Source organism: Cajanus cajan, chromosome 2 (genome assembly GCF_000230855.2).
Source record: "Cajanus cajan strain Asha chromosome 2, NIPB_CcT2T_4, whole genome shotgun sequence".
In the NCBI taxonomy this organism is placed as follows: Eukaryota; Viridiplantae; Streptophyta; class Magnoliopsida; order Fabales; family Fabaceae; genus Cajanus; species Cajanus cajan.
The window spans coordinates 50,630,912-50,649,852 of NC_138518.1; the positions used below are offsets into that span (position 1 = coordinate 50,630,912).

The window sequence follows — 18,941 nt, forward strand, 5'->3', positions numbered from 1 at the left end:
AAATAAAAATTTTGAATTCCAGAAGCAATAATTACACTCACTAATCAATATACGGGATGAGACAGTCTGTAACAGCCCGCGCAACCCGCATGAGGATATTGTCCGCTTTGCCCTAAGGCCTCAGGGTTTTGTTCTAGGCAATGCCCCACGTCGGCTAGTAAGGTGAACGAAGCATGCCATATATATGGGTGTGGATACCTTACTCTTGAGGACGCGTTTAGGGATGCCGTGGGGCATTGCCTAGAACAAAACCCTGAGGCCTTAGGGCAAAGCGGACAATATCCTCATGCGGGTTGCGCGGGCTGTTACATTTGGTATCAGAGCCGGGACCCGGGCAGGTGTGCCAGCGAGGGCGCTGGGCTCCCCGAGGGGGGGTGGATTGTGAAGTCCCACATCGGCTAGTAAGGTGAACGAAGCATGCCATATATATGGGTGTGGATACCTTACTCTTGAGGACGCGTTTAGGGATGCCGTGGGGCATTGCCTAGAACAAAACCCTGAGGCCTTAGGGCAAAGGGGACAATATCTGGCCATGTGGGGTCGCTGTGCTACTCTGATGGGGTTGGCAGGACTTGCCTTGGAGGACGCGTTTAGGGATGCCGTGGGGCATTGCCTAGAACAAAACCCTGAGGCCTTAGGGCAAAGGGGACAATATCTGGCCATGTGGGGTCGCTGTGCTACTCTGATGGGGTTGGCAGGACTTGCCTTGGAGGACGCGTTTTGGGGTGGTGTTGGCCATTCCCGAGAACAAAGCCGTGAGGCCGTGGGCCAAAGCGGACAATATCCTCATGCGGGTTGCGCGGGCTGTTACACAGTCTATCGTGTAAGAAAATATTAACTGACTATTCCTTGCATTTACTTCAAATGAAATATTACGGAGTATTTTTCTAAACCCCAATAATAACCTTTGAGTTATGAAATCATTTATATACATTAATTAATTGTTCGTAAAATGCAATTAACACTTTTTTCAACATAATCATTCTCAGTAAATAACAATTTTTTGTTATAACTAACCTTTTATAATATGGTAATAACAACTATATACACAAAATGTTATTAATCTTAAATATAAAGTACATATAAGTGACACAGTGTATTCATATATTTACCCCTTAGACACAGACACCTAAACATTATTAATCTTAAATATAAAGTACATATAATATCAAGTTACTTTAGTTATCTGGTCATGTTAAGTAAACACGAGTGTCATCAATTTAAGTAAGTCACACAGTGTATTCATATTTTACCCCTTAGACACAGACACCTAAACATTATTAATCTTAAATATAAAGTACATATAATATCAAGTTACTTTAATTATCTGGTCACGTTAAGTAAACACGAGTGTCATCAATTTAAGTAAGTCACTCAGTGTATTCATATTTTACCCCTTAAACACAGACACCTAAACATTATTAATCTTAAATATAAAGTACATATAATATCAACTTACTTTAGTTATCTAGTCACGTTTATTAAATATTAGTCTAATCAAAGACACATAAACTTTATTAATTTTAAATATAAAGTACATATAATATCAACTTACTTTAGTTATCTGGTCACGTTTATTAAATACGAGTCTCATCAATTTAAGTAAGTGACACAGTGTATTCATATTTTACCTTTGAGTTACAGACACCTAAACTTTATTAATCATAAATATAAGGTACATATAATATCAACTAACTTTATTTATCTAGTCACGTTTATTAAATATTAGTCTGATGAAAGACACCTAAACTTTATTAATCTTAAATATAAAGTAGATTTAATTAAATTTTTATTTGTTAATTTAATCATTAATAATGACAAGTAGTTAAATTAAAATATGCGGCTTCAATAATGTAAAGGAATCAACCTGATCCACTTAAATCCACTTAAAATAAATAAAAATATTAAAAATAAATAAAAAGGTTACATAATTAAAATAAACAGTTGTACTCCAGCAGACGTGGGAGCCAGGGGAACGCAACTTCTAGTATAAATATAACTCTTTGTATATGTCATTTTTCGTATAAATATCCCCAAAAGTCATTTGTTAGTCATCATTGCTTCATTGCACAACAAATACTGTACAATCATTATCTACAGTAAACATCACCATCAAAAATGGCACTTCCAGTGGAGTTAGTAATTGAGAGTTTTTTGCGGGCACCCGTCAAATCAATTTGCAGAGAAAAAGCAGTGCGTAAACTTTGGTTAGGTTTGTTTGCCGAAACTCTCTTCACAAAAAAGGCACTACGCAGAATCCAAAATCGTCAAAAAAGTTATGTTTTTTTCATGTTTCGTAAATGAAATACTATCCGTAGACGTAAGCAAGCCTCTTGTTGGTGTAGACGCAAGTTGCATTCTTCAGAACCCAATGCACTACTCCAATGCGTACATGAAAATTATTGGTACATGTAGGGGCATGATTCTTTTTTGGGTTCCTACATCCTTATTCATTTGGAATCACTCTATCGGGTTTACTCGTTCTTTTTGTCCATATCCACCTACTATACTGAGAATCTGTGGGGATTTTTTTGGCCTCAACTTCTATGGATTTGGTTATGCCGATCTGAAGACAATTATGTTGTGGTTCAAATTTATCTTAGTAAATGTGATCCATCTCATCGCGCATTCATCTATTCTGTCAATGGTGGTTCATGGAGGGATTTTGAATATGACTCCCTTATGACAATTACACAACCTTCTATTTCTGTTCATCAGGGATGTATTGGACTCTATTTTGGCGATTCTCTTCATTGGATTAGTTTCAACTGGCAAACAAATGTTGATGTCATACAAATAAAGCACAAACCTAATTTGGAAGATGAAGATGATAAAAATGAAGCAAACACAGTATTAGAAAGAAAATGACTAACGAAATGTCGTATGTGGAAGGGAGGGTACACAGTGAAGATACCATCTTTGATGGAGCTTTTGGTAGGGAGAGTAGGTTTTGGAGCACTAGAGACCAGAGAATGGGAGGTGATCGGAAACAAAAAATAACAAAAAATCAGAGGTGCTTGCAAGAAGATGCGACAGAGAGAAGAGGAAAAATGAAAATGAAAAGGGTAGGAACGGAGGGTACACGGGAAAGTTACTGTCTTTAATGGAACTTTTGGTAGGGAGAGCACCGGAGACAGAGATGCGCCAGAGAGAAGATTGAAAAATGAAAATGAAAGGGTAGGGAAATGAAGAAGATAAAACATATTTAAATAGGCTGGGGACTATTATTTAAAATGATATAATTAATGAGGGTTAAATAGCAAATATTAAAACATTCTTAAAAAATATGAGTTCTGACAAAATTAACACATGTCATCATTTATGTGGTCCTAGTCACAGAGGGCTTTGGTACCCCCTAAACAAAACTTGCACCAAAGGAAATGCCCTTTATTTTTGCATGCTCAACCATACGTGTAGTAGTATGAGCATGGCTTTAGTTTGTTAGTGCTTGGGATCAGTAGTAGGTCTTATAAATGTATCAATCACTCAATTTGATATCATTTGCTCATTATTTGTAATGGTAGGGTTTACTATGTAATGCAAATTGCAAAATAAATGAAACTTGGTTTTTTGGAATACAATTTGTATTTCTTCATGAATGTTGGAGTTTTATTAAATTGTTTAATTTGTACAAGCTTACACAAAACTATTTGAATTTATTAAAGTAATTCATATAATAAAATTTTGTTAAATAGGAATTAACTAAGTTATTTATTCAAAAGCAATCTTGATTCTCTTCGTCCTTAGTGCCACTCGAAGAAAACTCAGAAACTACTTGTGTTATATAGGTTATATAGTTGTAAGCAGTGATTTAAAACTCGCATCAAACCGGCCGGGTTGGACCGAGAACCGGTGGTCTAGCCGGTCCGAATCTTAAATTGGATCGGTTATGCAGTCGACCCGTTTCAAACCGGATTGAACCGGTCAATTTTTTGGTTCAACCGGTGAACCGGTGGGTCAAACCGGTTCAACCACTTTTTTTTTCTTATTTAAAAAAAAAAATTAAGGGACCATAAACCATAAAAATAATAATGAAAATTGAATCTCTTAATGGAAGAGCAAAGAGTCTTATTAAATATAACAATGACTACTTGTTCTGATGTATTTGTTTGTAAAATATACAACTTAAATAACTTTTATAGTATATTATTAATTTTAAATTATGTATTTAATAATATAATATCTATGTAGATATTACATATATTATTTTGTGATATCAATTGCAAGCATATTATATATGTACATATTATTTATATTTTTAATTTGTATTAATATACAATTTAACATGTAATTTTTTATGTATTTTTTTACAAAATAAAAATAAAAATAATTTTAAATAAGATAGAAAAATTGAAATTTAAAATAAGATATGAATTTATTAAAATTTATAAGTATAAAATATATTTAATATGAATATTTTTTTAATAAAAATAAATAAAAATCGAGTTATGCGGTTCAACTAGTGACCCACCGGTTCAACCTTTGACTCACTGACCCAGTACCTTAACCGGTTCAATGACCGGTCCGGATTTTAAAACTATGGTTGTAAGTGCATAGTTTCGCGTTAGATTATCAAAGAGTGGTTATATAAGTTATCAAAGATAAAAATAATTGATGAAGATCTTCCTCTCAATAAAAACATTACACACAAGATATACCCTATCTGTTTGTTTGTTTGATGAAAATAATTTTAAAATTTTGTCAAATATATATAGGAATAGTATGTGATAATATATTGAGTGTAAATATCATCTATTTTTGTGAGATGACTGATACGCTCAAGTGTGAGGATCGTGGGTGTGAATTTGTGTAATGGAGTTAATGTTAATGTTAATTAATTGCTCGCATTACTTTTTTTTTCTTTTTATTATTTGTCATTGTTCTTTCTACTTGTATTTTGTCTGTGTGTGCAAAAAAATCTAAATTAATCTAAATTGATCTATAACCAATTTGATTTATATTAAAAAATTTGATTCATTTAAAAAAAAAAATTGTACTAAACCGATCGTTTCAATTAGATCCTTAAGCTAAAAAAAATTGTATAATTAGATCTTCATCTTTTATATTTTTATAATTTAGGTTAGAAATTTGTTATAATTTATGAAATTTTACAAAATATTCGCTACATATAAATAGAGGATGACACAAAATAATAATTTAGATATTATTATTGTCCATATGTGATCTAATTACAAATTCCTTTAGTTTAGGACCGTATTAATTGAAATTTTTTCAAATTTAGACTTAAATTTATCAGGTTGTTGTTGTTTTTTTTTTTTTTTTTTTTTTTAATGTGTTTTGCAGTGTAGTAATAAGTTCAGTACTATTTACTAGTATCTTTTTTTTTATTTTAATTTTTTATGTTGATCTAAATTTTTTGGCGCATTTTATGGGCTATATTTCTTTCAATAAATCATTTAGCTTATAACTAGCATCAGATAATTCTTTGATATTGTTTAATTTATTAGCTCACTAGTCCAAATAAATCGTCTAGCGCTCCGCCACCACCGGGACTGTTCTAACTAAGATCAGATACTTTGCATATGAAATTCTCACAAGATTAGATGCATCAAAGGAAGAAATGATCAAATCGAATACAAATACTTGATAGAAAAATGATGAGTCCAATTTATATTTTATACACATGGACACTTGCACAAGAGGGAGTGGGCCATGGAATTTGAAAGCTATTTGACATATAAACGGTCCACATTCGAAAAATCATGCACTCCACAGACTTAGTCCAGTTGCATAATTAACAGTTAGAATATTGGGAGAGCACTACTCAGTACTAGCTAAACAGATTATAAATACCATGGGGATCTCAGAACTTGTTATACCATCTCCCTTCATCTGCCTTGTACTTAACTAGCTCATTCTCTCTGGTCTTGGTCTATAGCTACCTATACAAAACCCCTTAGAGTTTCTTTGCTTAATTCTTCAGTGATCATGAGTAAATTTGAGGCCATGCACAAATATTTCTTCTTTTTTGTTGCACTAGTTGCATGCCATTCCCTTGTAGCACATGGGAGGAAAATAAAGGCATTGAACCAACATGTAGCCAAGCCTCACCTTCCATCACTTAAAACCAGCTTTGAATCACGAAACTATAATGAAGGTGTTAGTTTGGGAGATTCAGGTGAAGGCAACACAAACGCTTTTCGACCCACTACACCAGGAGGTAGTCCTGGTGTTGGCCACAGAATAGTTACATCACAACATAACAACGTGAAAAAAATGGAGGTGGTTCAGAGTCCACATGTTGAAGTTTTGGTTACTGAGGGCTCCAAAGATGATTTCAAGCCAACAGATCCAGGTCACAGCCCTGGCGTTGGACATTCTTACACAAACAAAATTGGACAGGCAAATTAAATTATCAATGTTACGTACCAAAACTAGTCCATTGGCATGTGTACATATAATAATGTCTTTCCTTTTGCTTTTCCTTCTGCACTAAACACTGTATATACTATTGCATGCCTAGCCATACGTATGATGAGCATGGCTTTAATTTGTTATTGCTTCGGATCAGTACGCAGCTCTTTAATTGCAGGGTTTACTATGTAATTCAAATTGCAAAATAAATAAACATGTCTCATATTTTCCTTCATGTATACAAATTGTATTTCTTCTTAAAGTCAGAGTAGTGATTATATATTGGTTATATAATTAGCGAGGTGCTTAGTTTCGTGTTTGCTCACGCCAAATATATTCACTAAAGAGCCAGCTGACTATACAGCACTTAATTAGGATCAAATCATAAACTTTCAGCAACTAATTATATATTAATTGTACAAAAAATAAGTGTAGAAAGAACAGTGAAAGATGGTTAAAAAAACAGATCAGAATGTTCTTTTGTAATCAGTGTTTACATTAATTGCCTCAATTTGTTCTCGTACATGACTACGAACAGGTTTACAGTGGCTGATAAACTAGACGCCATTCATAACTTTTTTAATCTTCATCTTCAATTTCCTTAACTTAATTTGCACTTAACGTCTTAATTTGCTTTAATTATTGAAAATATGAATTAGCTGTCGATGTAATATGCGTGTGTATGCATTCAATAATTTACTATATATTTATTATTCTTTAAATTGTCAAGTACCCCCAGAAATACTGGTTAGGGACTTAGGGTGGATTTCAAAGCTTCTTCAACTATCGAAACTAAATTTCTTCAAAAATTGAATAGCACTATATGTAAAAAAAAAATAGATATATTAATAAGATTTGGTACGGCGAGGTTAACATTTTGAAGATGATAAAATTTGAGAAATTTATTTTGAGTGAGATATTAATTTGATTTAATGGATTTAACTCATGATAAATTTGAAAAGAATAGATATACGTTCAAGACTTTTTGGATATAGAAAAGAAAAACTTATTGAGGAACTCGACGGTAGTAATTTAAAAAACGAAGTAGTTGAATATAACAAATACAAAGTTAAGAAATTAAATTAAAACAAAATTAATAGGAAATTAAATCATTCATTAGTTATAATAATAATAAAAAACACACACACACACACTATATATATATATATATATATATATATATATATATATATATATATATATATATATATATATATATATATATATATATAAACATCACTCTTGTGGTAATCGTTATTTTTTTTTTGTAATGTAAACCAAATCTATTTTTGAGATTATATATTCAGAGCAAATAATCTACAACACAGTTTTCTTAGTAAACAAAAGAAAAATGTTTTCTAGTATATATTCGCTCTCTCTCTCTCTCTGAGACAAAAAGATAGAATTCAAAAATTATTTCTCATTAAAAGTGTGATTCTTAAATTAAATATTCACAAAATAAGTTCAAATATTTCTGTTTGAAGAATTTTAGTTTTTCATGAAAACCGTGTAACCGCTTGGATTAATGCTTGTAGAGTTAAGTTTACAAAATAAACTTCATTTTGTAAAAGCAATTAATCCTTTTTTTTTCCCTTCTATTTCAAATTAAGTTATAAGGTTTTGTTTCAATACATAAAAGAATCTTAAATCAATTAATAGTTGAGATGAAACGTAATTTATAAGTATTTTTTTTATTGAAAATCTCATGATGATATGACTATAATAAAACATATAAATGAGAATAATTCTTATTTTATAAATTGATTTTATAAAGTTGAATTAAGTTTATTTTACATTTTAAGACTTATTTAGTCAATTGACACTAAAGATAATAACTTTGAATATAATATGACTATATAATAATACCAATAAACTTAAGATCATAAAAAATTTAAAGTAAGACTCAATTTATAACTTAACTAACTAACTATATATATATATATATATATATATATATATATATATATATTAATTAACTATATATATGTATTATTTTTTTAAAATAAAATATATCTGTTTTGTTTTTAATTTTACTTTCTTTTTTGTTAAAAAATTTAGAATAGATAAGGCATTTTAATTTTACTTTTTAAACGAAAGTTGGGAGGCCTCCCAACTAAAATTGATAGCCTTTGTGTTTTTCATGAAAAAGAACTACATTAATTAAGCCTTTTATTATTAATATTTTAAAAGTGACAACATATAGTAGAATATTACATGTCTGCCATATGAATCAAGATATTTTAAGCACAAACACATCGTTGAGATTCGAACGAAAGGGACCCCAAAGATTCCTTGTCTTACCGTCAAAGACGGCATAATCGCACATTCACTAAATATATATTTATTTTCTTTTTTAAATTTGAGTCACCATGTTAATGATGATAGCATATAAAAATAAACACCCTCGTGCACTACAGCGAGAAAATCTAGGCACTAGCCACCACAGCTACCCTATACCCATGGGCACTTTGCTTCTTATGATTTTTCATTTTTAATATAAAGTTGAGAGTTCATAAATTATACTAATCTCTTATATTTATTCGTGTCATGTTGATTCTCCGTACCTTAGGAAATTGATTAAGCGAAGACCAAGCAGAAGTGAGGGTTCCCCAATCTCTGGAGTTAAGCTAACTTTTTGGAAGATTCTCCATATATAATTCCCAGTTCCCACCACCCCTACTTTATTTGTTTGTTTATTTGCTTCATTCATTCTTTTCTTGTTTGGTGCTTTATTGATTACGAGAACGACTGGTATAGTGACAATGTCAAGTGGTAGGGACTGTGCGACCATGCCGTTCTTGACTTTACTTTTGTTGCCTCTCTTCAACATCATTTCTTAATTTGATTAATTGCAGCACACTCATAGTTGATGCGTGCAATGATTTGGTGATCTGTATAATTTTTTATTTTAGATTTTTTTTTGTTTTAATTTTTGTTTTTGGTACATGAACATTTATGAGTGAAGGATGGTGCTTCGGTTATGCATATGGAAAACTTCCAAGTTCAAAGAATTTGTAAAGAAAATTACATTTACCCTATCTCGAAAAGACGACTGAAGATTTAAACCCATAATCTATTAGATATGAAATTTGTCTCACTCTACTTAATTAATCCCTCAAAGTTTACTTGGGAGGACCACATCGGCCACATATGACACACTCTCTCGGTTATCGAAACGGCTGAGACAAAAGGTATTTTTTAAAGTACAGTAGTCTCAGGTATGTCGGCCATCGAGACGGCCGGGATGCAAGGACTTTTACATCACATGATTTAGCACAGACTCTCAAACGCGTCGGTGACCGAGATGGCCGAACTTACAAGGCCCCTTGTGCCCAAAACGTCAAAGTCCCGACCATATTAGTAACCTAACTAGTCAGCCAAATAACGTCTCAGCCTGGTCAGAGGTCGAGACCTGAAGATAGCTTTGTACAAGACGCCCATACTTAGGCGGCCCTTTACCTCTCAGCTCGGCCAATGGCTGAAACGACTAAATACTGCAATTAGAACAACGATCACGATTAACAAAGAAAAACACACGATTAAGGCATAATTGGTCATTTAGCATCGTATTACCTAATTTGGCAAATGTCAAAAGAGGCCCACCACACTCAGGACCCATTACAACCAGTATAAATAAGTCACGTAAAACGAGGTATGTCACTGTTCATTAATTACTATCGATATTCATGTTTGTTCTGACTTGATCATCGGAGTGCCTTTTGCAGGTACCCTCCCCCTCACCGAAATATTTGCTTGAAGTTCTCGTTCGACCTTCAAATTACCAGAAAATTACTAGTGTACCCTTCAGACATGTACAATTTTGTTTAATACTATATATTATATGATATATGCTAACACCTCATAAATCTTATAAAACAAAATATATATAGTGGTATGATTTCCATAATGAGTATTCACACATACATATATATATATATATATATATATATATATATATATATATATATATATATATATATATATATATATATATATATATAGAAGACTAAATCACTAAGAGTATAAGGTTGTGCTAGTTGACAATGAGAGGTGAAGATAGATTATATGAGGTCATATGATTAAATCCCACATAAAACTTTATGTATAATAAAATGTTACTTTATTATTTCAATATATAAAATAAAATGCTTATATTCTGGGTGGAATAACTAGTTTCTTAAAAATAATTAAAAATCGCATGATGTTTTGCATATAACTTTAACTTTTATTGGATGGGATAGTCTATTCAGTTGGGTCGAACAATTATTACTCTCAATCGCACTGTGATTGTTCTATACCAGGAATGGAAAGATTCTTCATTTTATACACGTTGGCTTGAATACAAAATAATGGTGTCTTTGTTGTCTCTCAAAAATCGTCATGTTATTAAAATATAAAATAAACTTGAATATATATATATATATTAAATAAAATCCATGAGAATCTCGTCATGAGTCACAAAGTAAATTACATTTCACAATTCACAGTGACGTGTTGAATAATACATATGGCTAGTTTATTGATGTTAACATGGGTGAAATATAACTCCTTCTAGCCTTCTCATCAAGTTGATTTTTATAAAAATAAAATAGTATTTTCATTTGTAAATTTTGTTTTTCAAAATAAATGTCTAATATATCTAGTTAACGAACATAAGTAATGAATCACAAAAAATAACTTTAATTTTGCCAAATAACAAGTTAATGAAACAATAATTATGTTGGTTGGAATGAAAATCGACTTGATGCCTTTAACTAACGTTCATATTCACGATGGAAAAATCGTAATTAATTAGAACTTACAAAAGAAAAAAGGAATTACTGTTAAAATTTAGTATATAAAACAGCATAATTATATGGAAAAAGTGAATGGCTCTGTGGGTCAAATCATGGATCTCATATGAACCATCCTTTTGGAACCCTTCTTCACGTATACATCACATCGTGATAAGAATATTTATGCGATGTTAGCAAGTGTAAGTGGTTATGTAATGTTGCGGCAGAAGAAGGGATACGTTAACTAAAGTGCAGTCTTACTTAATTTAGTGTTCGAGAAGGCGGCAAGAATATGAATGGTAGTAATCTTTGTCTCTTAAACACCCAATGAAATGGAGCATAAATGCAGTGGTACCAATTTTAATTTGATGTAGGCTAGGTCAAACGTAATTTAATTAATAAATAAAAGAATCTTTCTCCTTTTATAGGGGCTGCGCAATCATGCAACCCATTTGAAAATTTTTATTTGTGTGTCACTTGAACTGGTCGACCATAGTAAAAGGATTTCTGAGCAACAGAGGCCATTCACTTGTAGTGGAGGGGGGAAGGTTTAGCCTGCAGGGCCCATTTTCATATATGGTGCGCAAGTCCACGAACTTTTTTCTTTTATTCATTTCTCATCACTTTTTCAACTCGTTCCTGTTTGGAGTGGAAAAAAAATTACTTTTTTTTATATCATTATTTTGAATTTTGTTAAATATGGTATATCTTCGCTAAGAATTCATAAAAATAATATAAACTTTTAATCTAACGGTTGGATTTACGAAATTCACATTTAACATAAAGTTATTGAGCGGTGTACGTAATACTTAGTAAAAGTTACATCAGTGTTATTATATAACCATCCTCTTTATAATAATATCGGTATAACTTTTACTAAGTATTACATTACTTAATAATTTTATATTAAATGTGAATTGTGTAAATTCAACTGTTAGATTAAAAGTTTTTGACTCTTAGATCTTACATACAAAATTTTATATTAATTCAAAATAATTTGATACTTCATTTTTATAAAACAAAATTGACGTAATATGTACATTTTTTAAAATATACTGAAATATGAACACTTTGATTATTTTTAAATTGTTGTTTAATTTTAACAAAATTTGATATAAACATATAAAGTGATATAAATTTTCAATCTAACGATTAGATTTACAAAATTCACATTTAATATAAAGTTGTTGAACGGTGTAATACTTAATAAAAATTACACTAATATTATTATAATCCTCCATTTCATATATATATATATATATATATCTTAATGTTTGAGAATCAAATTCATCCATATTATAACAATAAAAAGACTTTCACAACGTTTGACAGAAAGTTTGGGCTATAAAAACATATTAATTTTTCTAAATTTTATTTTGTTGTTGTCCCTAAAATTATATATAAAATAATACTACTACTACTAATACTAATACTAATAATAATAATAATAATAATAATAATAATAATAATAATAAAAAATTATTATTATTATTATTATTGCCAGCATTTAGTGAAAGATAAAGATCACACATCATTTTTTACTAAATATGTAGTGACTAATTTTTTTTATAATTAAGAATTAAAATAAATGTTGATATTTTTAAACATAAGAAAACATATTTAAATTGAAAAGAAGTTTGTTCTAATTAGCGAAAACCTTTTTGAAGATTTTCTATGACTAGTTCATTTGAGTGTGTGTTGTGTTCTATCTTCCGTTTGGGATGTCATGAGATAAACTCGTGTAGATGGTTAGTCTTCTCATATCATGGGAAAGAAGCCCTTCATGGGATTGTGATTTTCTACCTTGGTCTCTAACTGTGGAAGAGTACACATGACAGAGCACTCAATCTAGGACCAAGTTTTGGACATGCATTCTTCACCATGCACCGAGGAAAACTCAACCCAATTTTAGAATGCATGTGATGTATGAAAAAATACACAACCCTTCAATTTTCAGATTAAAAGGAAAATTTTAGTACTTTTATCATTTACTATTCTAAAATTCATGGGTACTAAAACCAGAATAGGTTAGTAATCATTTATTTATTCAATATTTTTACAATTTAAAATAGCATTTTTACGTCAGTTCAAAATTACCTGATGTATAAAAGCTCTTTTCACATCGATTTCAACCATAGCGAATGTAAAATGAGTTTTTTTTAACATCCTTGTTGGTGGTGGTAATTAGGGTGGTTTAGTTAAGGCAATGACGGCTTTTGGAAGAGTGATTTCAACCAAATTTGGAAGTGCAAGTGCAGAGTCCGAGAAGGTGATCAGCTTCATGGTCTGAGGAGAAGAAAAAATAGTTGGGGTCATGGAAGGGTTCAAGGGAGAGGCTCGACCATGGAAGCTGGCACATCGTGTTGGAATCAAATGCAGTTTTCTACATTAGTTGAAATTATAACATATGTAAAAATTGTATTTTATTTCGGTTTAATGACCACTGTAAAATGTTCTCCTATTATATATCAATGGGATTAAAAAATTAATTATAAAACTAATTTAAAATATTCATGATATTAGATGTCCTCGTGTAATAGTAAATCACTTTGACTATAATTTACTAGTGGAATTAGTGATTTAAATGACTATACCGAACTTAACAATATTGTTTTTTTTAAAGAATAACTTAATAATACAAGCCTGAAGTCTCACTCTTTATTTAGTATTTTAGTGGATTCAAATGAATTATTTATCCGATAATACAAAAAAAATGTATTAGAAAATATATAAATGTATATTACAAATATTTATCAATAAAATAACATAAATACTAATTGTAACAGTTGAACACCATTAAAGATCACAGTCTATAGCTAGTCATGAATAATGTAGTTTCAAACTTTCATAGTTAAGGGCAGAGCAAAGAAAGGATATGGAGGGGAGGCCAAATGAAATACCACCGATGCATAAGAGATTGAGGAGACTGAAGTTGGAGGTGATCAGAAATTTTTAGTCTTTGATTTTCAATGCCCTCCAAAGTCAAACATATAAATATATATATATATATATGGGGAATGCTAATGTACTCCCACCTATTTTTTAGTGGGAGTATGTTAGCAACCTACACCAATTTTTTAGGACAAAAAAACCACTCATTTATTTTGATTTGGTTAATTCGTACAAAGGATATTATAGTAATTTAATTTAATTTTAAATGAAAATAAAAATATTTTCTCTCTCTTATTAATTTCATTCTCCAATTCATTTATTTTTTCTATTAATAAATTTTTATTTGTTCAGAGAGAGAGGAGGGAGACATCATGAGAGACGAAAGAGAAATGAGTTAAAGAAAGAATTTAATAGGAGAAAGATAAATAAGTTAGAGAAAGAATTTAATAAGAAAGAGAAATGAGTTGGAGAAGAAATTTAATAAGAGAGAGAAATGATTTAGAGAATGAAATTAATAAGAGAGAGAAAATATTTTGTTTTCATTTAAAATTAAATCAAATTACTATAATATCCTTTATACGAATTAACCAAATCAAAATAAATGAGTGATTTTTTTGTCCTAAAAAATTGGTGTAAGTTGCTAACATACTCCCACTAAAAAATAGGTGGGAGTACATTAGCATTCCCCTATATATATATATTAAAATCTGTTTCCTCGTCCATTTCCCTCCAACTATTAAGTTAATGATACTTTTCTTTTTAATTTATGCTGTATATATGTTCAACCATCCTTTTTGCTTTTCCCATTGCATTCAAGTTCTTCACATTGGAAAAAGTTCAGAAATCTTTTCCATTTTCTCAGTGATGCATATATAAATCCATTGATATGCTACTATGCAATATAATGACCAGATTTTTCTTGAGGGTTGGAGTACACTTGATAATAATAATCTTTTTGGTCGACGATTGTTTCCTTTTTTGCCCTTCACAATATATCTGTATATTATTATTGCGGCATTTCCTTTTGTACAAGTTTTGTTTAGAGAGTACCAAAACTCTATGTGACTAGGACCACATAAATGATGACATGTGTTAATTTTGTCAGAGATTATATTTTTTAAGAATATTTTAATATTTTCTATTTAGCCCTAATTAATTTATAACCTTTTAAATAATAGTCCCGGGCCTATTTAAATATGCTTTATCTTCTTCACCTTCCTACCCGTTTTATTTTCATTTTTCCTCTTCTCTCTGGCGCATCTCTGGCTCCGGCACTGGCACCATCGCCGCCAACTTCACCTCTCTCAACATCTCCATCCGTAGCTCCAGCTCCACCATGTCGGTGCCGTCGCACTATTTTCGCGGGAATTACTTCAACCCTAGCACGTTCTCCACCTCTATTGCTGTCGCCGTCGCCGCGGCGGCGCAACTGAGAAACCTCGCGGAGTGGGACCGGAACATGAGCATGGTGATGGAGTATTCTCGTAGGAGCATGTTGGAGAACAGTTCTTCCATCTCCGCGATTTTGAATTTCAACCCTATGGGCAACGTCAATGTAATTCAACAAGTGAAGCAGGAGCTCCGGGAAGAATCCGGTGGCGACGGTGGTCTTGAATCGGTGGCTTCGGATTCCGATGGAGGCTTAGGGAGAAAGGAAAAATGAAAATGAAACAGGTAGGGAGATAAAGAAGATAAAACATATTTAAATAAGCTGAGGACTATTATTTAAAAGGTTATAAATTAATGAGGGTTAAATAGCAAATATTAAAATATTCTTAAAAAATATAAGTTATGACAAAATTAACACATGTCATCGTTTATGTGATCCTAATCCCAGAGGATTTTGGTACCCCTAAACAAAACTTGTACCAAAGAAAATGCCTATTATTGCACACATTATTCTAAGCATAAAAGTGAAGGTTCTAGTTAGGCTAAAATAATCGAGTACCAAATCATACAATCAAGATCACATGCAGCAGAATAAGAGGTGAATATCAAAAGAGACAAATATAAAATTGAAGTTCAAATTATTAATCTACAAAAGATTATGAACCCCAATATATTTAGATGAACACGAACATTTTCGCCCACGGTCCACCCAAGAGCTAGACCCACAGAGTTAAAAACTATTTGACATATATACAACATTTAAATATATAATATACAAATCACATAATTAGTCAAATCAAGTGACATAATTAGTGGTGAGAAAATTGACACAATAACACGCAACAATATTATAAAAGTAATGTTATATACTCCGAATTTATTATCCGAAATGTTTTCGAAACACATAAAAGATTCAAATCAGGAAACTCACATTTGACTTTTCAAAAAAATTTATGAAGGATATTTCGAAATTTAAATTCGAAGCATTAGCATTTTTGACATTATAAATACTCGAGGATGCCCGAACTTGTCATATCATCCCACACTTGCATTCCTATAATCTTTGCTAATTAGTTGAATATCCTATACATCATTCTCTCTTAGTTATTTTGTCTTCTTACTTCTCTAATCTCTAGTCATGGCTATATTTCAGGCCACGAGAAAATTTCTAATAAGTTTACTAGCACTAGTTGCCTTCAACGGTTCCCTTTTAACTCATGGGAGGCAAATAAAACCATTGAACCAACATTCCTCGTTAAACAAAGGCACTGTAGTGCCAGAGAATAATCCCTTCCCACCTCATATTAATGTTCCTACTCCATCATCAGAGAAGAAGAAAGTTGACTCATTCGTGATGCCAAAACAAGGTGTTGAAGGTTTTGGAGACACAAATGCTTTCCGACCCACTACACCAGGAAACAGTCCTGGTGTTGGTCACAGAAAATTTGCTCAGGAAGATAATGATATGAAAGCAAAGGTGGTGGTAGTTCACAGTCCTGATGTTAAGGTTCATGTCATCGAGGATACAGAAAATGGTTTCAAACCTACGAACCCTGGTCACAGTCCCGGTGTTGGTCATTCTCAGCAGAACAAAATTGGACAGTTAAATTAGCCATGTAAATAAGCAATTGATTCCTTATATATATATAGGCCCCAAAACTATATTGCATCTGCCTGTGTACGTATAAATAATGTCCTCACTTTCATTCCATAGTTCGGATTCTGATCAATTCATGCATTGAATGCATGCCAATAAAGTTCGGATTCTGAATTCATGCATTGCATGGATGCCAATCTTCAAATCATGCTGTAGCATGAACTTGGCTTTTTTTTTTTATCATTGATTGGAGACAGCAGACTGCCATATCGTTCAAAATGTTAGTTAGCATTTGCTCCATTTACAATTGTCGGGTTATTGTGTGACTCAAATTGCAAATTAATAAAACTGTTATTTATAGAAACGATCTCTTCTGTTCTAGACACAAATGTTGGCCAGTACCTGCACTTAAGTCACTAAGAAAACCTAAATTAATCCGGAAAGTATTGTTAGACAGTAAAATACTATATTGGGGTATTTAATATTTTTTTTACTAATTAAAGTATTAACAAGGTGTATAAATATTTTTAGTTAATGCCTTGGACATTCATCATTTATTTGATTCTTAGGTGGTGTATTGGTTTAGGATTTTATAAGATTTTAAAAGATTTTTTTTGGGTAAAAAAGTCCGTTGGTATTCAATCAGGATTTTATGTCACTTAAAAATAATCTAGTGACATTCAATCTGGTTTTAAGAGTTCATTAAAATCTATTAGTATTCCTTTGAGACTTTTTACAACTTAAAAATAATCCATTGATGTTAAAAAATATAAGAATTTTAAAGGAATGTTGTATTAAAGAGATTTTGAAAGACTTTTTAGTAATATCTATAAATACCAAATTCATAAAGTAATCTTATCTAGACCCATCAGATTTTGGAGGATTGTTTGAAATAACTTTTTATTTATTTATTTTTTCTATGCTCATATCTTCTTCATTTTTTTAAAATACTATATTTCTGTCTACTAGTAATATTCCTTCTAACATTATTAATTAGGCTTAAAAAAATTTAGATTTGGCGGTTTTTAATGTAGGGAATAGGAAGTGTCCTTCGTAGAATAAAATGTACTTATAATTAATTATTAATTATAAAATTAATGATTAAGAATATAATAAAATTAAATTAATATAAAATTAATTATAATATTAATTCTTAATTTTTTAATTAACAATTATTATTATACTTTATTTTTTAAACTCAATTCCTTTATTTTAGAAGATTTAGATTAAAAACAAACTCATACTACCAAGTTTATCACTATTTAATTTTGTGTTTGTTTGGAGTAATAGTAACAATCTCAGCACGAGAAAAAGGTCTATTTGCAACCAAAAACAATTAATCTGTAATTGCAACTGAGAAAGTTTGTTACCTGCGGAAGCTTTTAAAATTTAACAACTAGAACATATTTTTTAGTCATTAAATATGCAGAGAAACAAATGATCGCTAAGTCAGTTTAGCTCTACACTAAAATTTGAGAATCAAAATAAATTGAATTTTAAGCCATTAACATATTTCGATCGCTAAATTGAAATTAAACATTATTTTGAACAGATTTAACTATCGGTTTGTGACTTTGCACGAATTCAAATAAATTGTAATCTAATCTGTGACCAACAGATTCAGTCTAAACTAATTTTACCCTAAATTACTCTGCACTTTTTTCTTCTCCATATTTCATTCTTTCCCTCTATTTCTCGTGACATCTCTATGATATTCTCCCATTTACCTTTGGTACACCCATACAACACCACATCTCTGGAGCTACTGTCACCGTATACCATGTCATTTTCTTGTGTAGGAGGCTGCACAGTTTGGGTGAAAATAATTTTATTACTACATGAGGGCTTTGTATTGTTCTTGTATCACATTTTCCGGGTCTCCGTCTAGGATTGGTGTCTTGTAATAATCACTT

At 31.1% G+C, this 18,941-nt stretch overlaps 1 protein-coding gene across 1 annotated transcript; it reads left to right on the forward strand.

The window, feature by feature from the left end:
• The first annotated feature begins 5,778 nt into the window (after window positions 1–5,778).
• Window positions 5,779–6,610, forward strand: LOC109791997 (uncharacterized). Its single transcript, XM_020351373.3, has one exon. It carries the CDS (start codon window positions 5,950–5,952, stop codon window positions 6,370–6,372), a length of 423 nt encoding a protein of 140 aa, XP_020206962.1. The 5' UTR covers window positions 5,779–5,949; the 3' UTR covers window positions 6,373–6,610.
• Window positions 6,611–18,941: the final 12,331 nt, after the last annotated feature.

Excerpts from the sequence above, each read along its gene's own strand:
- LOC109791997 (XM_020351373.3), top strand. The coding sequence starts at position 5,950 with ATGAGTAAATTTGAGGCCATGCACAAATATTTCTTCTTTTTTGTTGCA.